At 38.1% G+C, this 7,083-nt stretch overlaps 2 protein-coding genes across 9 annotated transcripts in view; one reads left to right on the top strand and one right to left on the bottom strand.

Moving 5' to 3' along the window:
• The first annotated feature begins 3,916 nt into the window (after positions 1-3,916).
• Positions 3,917-5,524, top strand: LOC139362789 (family with sequence similarity 237 member B). 2 transcript variants are annotated; one of them, XM_071094795.1, is made up of 2 exons: positions 3,917-4,212; positions 5,102-5,524. In XM_071094795.1, exons 1-2 carry the CDS (start codon positions 4,123-4,125, stop codon positions 5,522-5,524), a joined length of 513 nt encoding a protein of 170 aa, XP_070950896.1. In that variant the 5' UTR covers positions 3,917-4,122. The 2 variants fall into 2 exon arrangements, with proteins under 2 accessions (XP_070950896.1, XP_070950897.1); XM_071094796.1 differs by lacking the exon at positions 3,917-4,212 and adding an exon at positions 4,457-4,524.
• Positions 4,422-7,083, bottom strand: part of LOC105475469 (cilia and flagella associated protein 69) — a 77,413-nt gene continuing 74,751 nt past the window's right edge. For 2 of the 7 annotated variants that reach the window (XM_071094791.1, XM_071094790.1), the window contains exon 23: positions 4,426-4,931. In XM_071094791.1, coding sequence (XP_070950892.1) covers positions 4,820-4,931 — 112 coding nt within the window. In that variant the 3' untranslated portion in view covers positions 4,426-4,819. Of the gene's footprint in view, positions 4,932-7,083 lie in introns of all 7 variants that reach the window. The other 5 variants (XM_071094793.1, XM_071094794.1, XM_071094792.1 and 2 more) reach the window with 4 other exon arrangements.

Genomic DNA, 7,083 nt, shown 5'->3' with positions numbered 1-7,083 from the left:
TTTATTAATTTTGTTTAAAATTTCAAATACGTGGTATCTGTTGGTTCTTAGTATTCGTGTATCTAATTTTAATCTTTTTTTTTTTAGCTATCTGTAGATATATATCATTTTCTACCTTTCATATTCTTTCTTTATCAGCCTCATCAGAGGTTGCTTTATTTTATTCAAAGAATCAACTTTTTGCCCTAGTTCACTAATGTGTGTTTTTGTAAAATCTCTTAACTTTTGAGAGCCTTGTTTTTCTATTTTACCAGCTGTTAAATTTGATTGCATTTGTCGCTCATGTCAGATTTTCAGCCTCTCTTCTTTTGGCACAAGTGTTTAAAGCTGTTAATGTCCTTTAAAGGACTCTCTTACTGGCTTCTCACAAGTTTTGATATGCAATGTTTTTTAATCACACAGTTTGAAGTATTTTATAATTTCCATTGTATTTTATTTTAAAATCTATTATTTAAAGTTATTGCATAAATAGGTACATTTATTGCTTAAATTTCAAAACATGAAAAACTACATTCTTGTTTTTATATTTCTTAAAACACTTTTTAGACTTTTAAACTTTCTGTGTTGTGGTCAGGCAACAAAGTTTGAGTGATACTAGTTTTTGAAATTTGTTGAGACTTGCTTTAAATTTCATGAGACTTGCTTCATTTTCTAATGGGAGGAATGTGTTCTTCAAGTTTCATGGTTCCTTATAAACTTGATGGTTCAAATCATCTACACATTTAGTAATTATTTGTCGTCTTAACCTAAAGGCTTGTTGAACTCTCCCACTATGATAGTGAGTTTGTCAAAATTTCCCTCTACTTCTGTCAGTTTTTGCTTTATGTATTCGGTGGCTTTGTTATTAGGTGTATCTAAATTTAGAATATTTTTATCTTCTTCTGAACTGAGTATTTTATCATTATGTAGTGTTCCCCTTTCTCCTTTATCATGCTTTTTTGTATTAATAAAGTTGTCAGTTTAAAATACGATTAACATTTTCATGGTATATTTATTTCCATTCTTTTCAAGTTTCTCTGTCCTCATTTCTTGTGTGTGTATCTTTTGTAAAAGCACATAGCAGAATTTAAAATCCAACCACATCTTCCATCCTTTAATCGACAAGTTCAGACTATTTATCATGATTGTTGACTTGAATCTTATAAATGCACTTTCTACTTGTCACTTTTGCTGTGCTTTTTTCTCTCTTCTTGCTTTCTCAATTAGTTTTTTTATTTGTCAATCTGTTTTTCTTATTCATTTTTTATTCTCCCTGGTTCAAGAGTATTGTTCTCTATTTCTGTCATTTAGAAATTGCCCAAGAAATTTTAGCATACATATTTAACAACTTTACGAAGTCTAAATTCAATATCTATATCTCAGTCTTTACTGTAGATACTTACTAGTTTTAATAAAGCCTAAATTTACTATCTACATCTCACTTTCCTCTCCTCCTTCTCTCTTTCTCTTCCTTCTTTTCCTTACTCTGATTATTTATGCTTCCCCTCCACCCCCTTTTTCCCTGGAGATTTCACTTTCTTGATTACCCAATGATGATTTAAAAATTATGCTTGTCATCATTTTGCCAGATTCTGTTTGAATGTAGCAAGTAGACTCTTCAGAAAAATCAGTCACATAAAGAATATCTTCTCTCACTGACTTGGGGGTAGACACCAAGAGTAGAATTTCTGGATCACTTTCAGATTAAACAGATAATGCCAGTTTTCTTCCATGGTGATTATATCAGCTGATAGTCTCATCAAAAGCATAAGAAGTGTTCATTTTCTCAAAAGATTGCTGAGATTATATTTTATCAAATTAATTTTTGTTAAGCTTTATTTGGGGAAGACATATCATTTCCTTGAAATGGCTTTGTTACTAAGTCTATCTAAATTTAAAATATTTCAGTATTTTTTGTCATGTTTACTGAATATTAAGGTCTACTTTTCTGTGAATTACCCTTATTTTTCTATTATTGATCTATATAAGTTCTATATTCAGAATACCATTCCTGTGTGTGTGTTATAATAATCAAACCCAAATATGTACTCCTATTTAGTACATTACTCTAATTCTAATATTAGAATATTCTTTAAAAATGCATTTTAATGACAACTATTACCTGTCTCCTTATATTTTTCTATATTTTACAACTTTTCAATAGGCTTTGCAATACTTGTATACAGATAAAAAAGTTTTATGAAAAATAAAGTATATCTTGCAAAAAAAGACAGACAGGAACTACATGGTTATTCAACAGAGAAATGGAGTCAATTCATTTTAGAAGGAAGCATTGAAGGGCCAACATTATCCCAAAGATGGAAGGGGTTGCTTCTTTTGGGGGTGGAGACGTGTGCCCAAGGTTAAGTCACATTGGACAACAGCTTTGGTGGGTGGACAAATTCCTTGGGAGGGTGGCTTTGGTGGGTGGACACATTCCTTGGGAGGGTGGTTTGTTCAAGTTTCAGCTAGGATGTTGGATTAGGTCACTCTGAGTCTCTGCTAATTGTGAGAGTCCATGTTTAATGGTGGACTGAAACACTTGGAAGTCTAGAGCAGAAGAATATCTGGTGTGAGATGAATTCGTGTGTATCCCACCTAATCCGAGTAAGCACGTCTTCTCCTTTTCTCAGTTCTCTTTTGTGCAGTAGGTGGTCCTGCAGATAGAAGGGGCGCAGAAAGGCATTGCCAGGGCAGAACGAATGATTGACCACGTTAGCTTCACCGACATGATGAGAACAGGGTGGAGCTCTGAATAATAGTGGGTCCTGGGAGAAGTGAACTTTAGCGGGGACAATGACTGGGGAACTGGGCTGTTCGGTTTGGCACTCATCTCACCCCATGATTTCACCACCCCAGCTCAAGAACCTGTGAGAAGGGTGGCCTGCGTGAGGGGAAATGGGGATAAGGCAGCTGGCTTTGGATTGATTTCCCTAGCCCCATCTGATCATCGCTGCTGGGCAGAGCAGATAGACTTAAACTCATATATAGTCCAAGTGATGTGTTCGGGCTGATATTGATGGACAACATACATATGTGAAATTCAAGGTACTTGCTGGGGTCTTCATCCACGAAGGGCTAAAGGAAACTTTTCCCCCAGAGTGTGTATTTAGGTAGAACAAGGATATGGTTGTTCGTGTGTATGTGTTAGTGTTAATAATAAACGGTGTTTAGCTAGAGATTAGAACCGTTCAGGGAGGTTTAAGATTTTTATAGAGTCCACAGCCTTAAGAGAATTTTTCTCTGGGTAGGAGAATACGGTGTGGAGCATAGGTGGGCGGAGGAAGATGACTTGGGTATGTGGACCGACTACCGCCGAGATGGGTATTCTCAGCTAGGAAAAAAGAAGGAACAAAGTAAGAAGGAGAGACCGAAGAAGACCCTCACCCTTTGGGATAGCAAGAAAGTCGGAGGAGGGCAGGAGAGGCAAGAGCAGCCGCCAAGGCAGGGGCGCAGGGCACAGAGGGCCCGGAGGTCTGGAGGCTGGGAAGTTGGGGGAGCTCAGGGAGGGGCCTCGAGAGCGCGGCCACCCACGCTCTGTCCCCTCAATCAGCCTCTAGAAAAGGATCGCGGTCCCATCAGCAGGTCTGTCTCGGGAACCCCGCCCGGCCGCAGCAGAACCGGCAGCGCCACCCGCGGTTAGCCAGTGCCAGCCAGAGCCTCCCAGCGCCGGACCGCAACGCGGCTGAGACGGTTCCGCTGGGCGAGCTCGGACGCCCGGTGAGCGCTCGGGGTGGGTGTCACAGGGCTGCCTCGCCCAGTTCGCCTGCCTCGGGGAGTGGGTCCGCTGGGCAGGGGCGCCCTTGGCAGGAGTCGGGACCCAGGGAGGGCAGGGGTCCTCTTGAGCAGGAGGCGCCCGGTCCTCCTCCCAGCGAGCGCAGCGCACCCAGGACACCGCTCCGCGACGCGCGCGTCGGCCGTCGACCCGAGGTCCTCGACTCACGCGTGGGCTCCCTCTTTTGCGCCCAGGTGACCTGACCTGGTGCGGGGGACACTGGGCGAGGCGCTAACCTGAAATTGAGGGGGAAGAAATTCCCTGGTTCTACTACCCTAGCCCCTCCGATACAACACGTGTCATAAACTGCCGGCTTTCAGCTTTGTCTGGGGAATTTGCACAATTTTCGACGATGTGAAACGACTTGAATGTACTGTTTAGATTTGTTTCGTGTGATTTCTCTCTTCAGCCTAACTTTTTTTGGGGAGGTGGCAGACGGCGGTGTACGGGGAGAAAAGGTGAGTCCTGTGTTCTGGATCTGTTCTCCCCCTATCCCTCCCCGTTGGCTGTCAATGTTGTAAAAGGGACATTTCCAACAGCAGTCTTGAACAGTCGGTGTGTGGCAATTCAATGCCAACTTAGTCCTTAACTTCCTCTTATGTGCTTTGGGCCGATTTTACCGAACAATCAGTTGGCAAGGAAACATGCAAAGAGGCATTAGAAAGATTTTTATCGCCTTTGTTTTCGTGCCACTTCATGTATGTCTATGTTCATCTTCTCCAGCCAGCTCCTGAACAAACTGAGGGAAGCCAGGAATACACCGGACATTAGTGCGTAACAAGTATTTTTCAATACATGAAAATGGAAACAGCAGTAACTTTGAAACTTAAACGATGCTTGTGAGATCTAGTACCATTTGGGTTAATAATATCTCAATTAACAACAACAAAATACTTCTTATGGTTACATGTAGAAAGGACTACATTTCGATCCACTTAGTTGAAATGTGTTGTGGTAGACAGGAGTCTTGGATAGGCAGTCAGGAGTCTGAAGACTTGTGGAACTCTGTTCTAATTGGTAAAGGGAGAAGGTTGGAGCGCAAGCTCTTTAAGGTTTCTGCCAGTTTTAAAGGTCTGTGATGAAATGAACCTTTGCATTTTCATAAATGTGTTGGATTTCAATGACTCCCAAAGTCTCTTCATCAGAACGTTGTAAATCAAACTGGAACTGCAACATCCTAAAGGAAGGTGTGAGAGAATCAGTGGCTTAGAAAAAACTAACAAATACCTAGTAAGCAAATTTGGCTCGATCAAAAGCAAATATATGTGTATTTATAGTTTTTTAGATCAAGTGATTGCATAACTTTTTTAAGTTAAATATATCCTCCCTCATTTTTTTTCTGTATAGAATATGTGTTTTGCTACAAGAAGATGGTTCTCTCTACAGCTGGGCTGCATGATACTGATCAATCTGGTTAACGCTGACTTTGAGTTTCAAAAAGGAGTGCTTGCCAGCATTAGCCCAGGAATCACCGAAGACATTGATCTCCAGTGCTGGAAAGCTTGCTCTTTGACATTGATAGATCTCAAGGAACTCAAGATAGAGCACAATGTGGATGCTTTTTGGAATTTCATGTTGTTCTTGCAAAAATCTCAGCGGCCTGGACGTTATAATCTCTTCTTAAACATAGCTCAGGATTTCTGGGACATGTATGTAGACTGCTTGCTTTCAAGGTCTCATGGAATGGGCAGAAGACAGGTGATGCCCCCCAAATATAATTTGCCACAGAAAATAACAGGAGGTAATTTAAATGTGTATGTAAGAGAATAGCAGTTTACTTTTCTTTAAAAGTCACTATTTAATTCTTCTGATTTTTTCAAGTTATCCAACAAAGTAGCAAATTTGCCATATTTAGTTTTTTTCCCTAAAATGTTAAAAGTAAAAATGTTTTCATTTTTACTCATTTTATATTATTTACAAACCACACAAGCTCTGATATACAAACAATTCTAAATGATCTTGGAATATAATACACTTTGGTAGATAATTAAAATTATCCTTGCTTCCCCATGAATAGTTTGTAAGAAAGCCATTTAACCCTGTAATTATTCATATTACATTTGTTGAAGAAATTTTAAACATCAAACATGTATTTAGGCTTTTGAAATTCATTTTTTCAATAGGGCTGTATAAAAGCAGAAAATCTTAAGAGTCATATTGGAATGAATATTAACAATTCTTCTTTTAAATCTTACAGGACTAGATTTTACAAAATGAGAGTATTACATTAAGAGAAAACATGGAAAATACCTCAAGCAAGATGACAGCAACCTGAAAACTTGTATTTATGAGGTCAAATATTTCTTGTAGTAGTTATCCAAATTATTTCTTTAATATTGGTCATTCTTTGTTGTAATTGCTTTATTGCTATTGAATTATTCCAACATTTTCAGGTAATTTCTCAATAATATTTTACTTAGAAGCTGTCTTTGTTTTAAAGAAAACATCAATTGAAAGGCAAATGTGATATATATTTTTAATACAATAGTCAATGGAATAAAATTGTAACCAATTTTATAAGGTATCTTATACATTAATATTGACTTTTAAACTGTGCCAAAATTAATGGCAGTATTATCCTAAAAAGTAATATTTAATGTAGTATATTGTGTGGTTTCTGAAATGTACATTTCATTACCAAGCCATCTTCTATATTAAAGTATTTTTCTATGCATTAAGGACTAAAATCTTTTTATGTTCTCATTTTTATTGTCTTTGTTTTGGAAAAGGAACAATAAAAAGTAAGAAACTTCATTTTAGTAAAGTACAATTTGATGGAAATTTTGTGTTAGATGAGTTGTTTTTTATATTGCCAATTTATATCTCACATCTTATTTCAAAAAAGATGTGAAGCTTTAAAGACATATAAAGAAGAAAAGGAAAACATGAAGTAGTGGAGGAAATTGGAACAATGGGACATGAAGACAGGGAAGTAACACAATGGAGTTATGGTTTAGATTAATACTTTTTGAATGCATGTTGTAAATGCCTATACCTTTGATAAAGGGTGCCTATAAATTTGGTCTGTTTCCCACTTCTCATAGTGAAGAGGGACACATGAACAGTTTCAAGATTCACATGCTTATAAGAAAAACCAAACCACATGTTCAATAGAGGCCCAGACTTTTCCAGGACAAAGAATCAATAAAAATCTGACCCATAGGTTTTCACAGTGGCTACCACGGTTTACAGCACTGGTTTCAAGTATCCTTACAATGACAGGTTCTCTCTTATACAATCCGGTTCCAGTAAAATATAAAAAGTTTATAAAATCGGCTAAAATAATACTGAACAAGTAACGAGCTGTCTGGTGGTTTGACTTGATCCAA

Source organism: Macaca nemestrina, chromosome 4 (genome assembly GCF_043159975.1).
Source record: "Macaca nemestrina isolate mMacNem1 chromosome 4, mMacNem.hap1, whole genome shotgun sequence".
In the NCBI taxonomy this organism is placed as follows: Eukaryota; Metazoa; Chordata; class Mammalia; order Primates; family Cercopithecidae; genus Macaca; species Macaca nemestrina.
The sequence above is the reverse complement of the archived record's forward strand: the minus strand, read 5'-3'. Positions and strand labels throughout refer to the sequence as shown.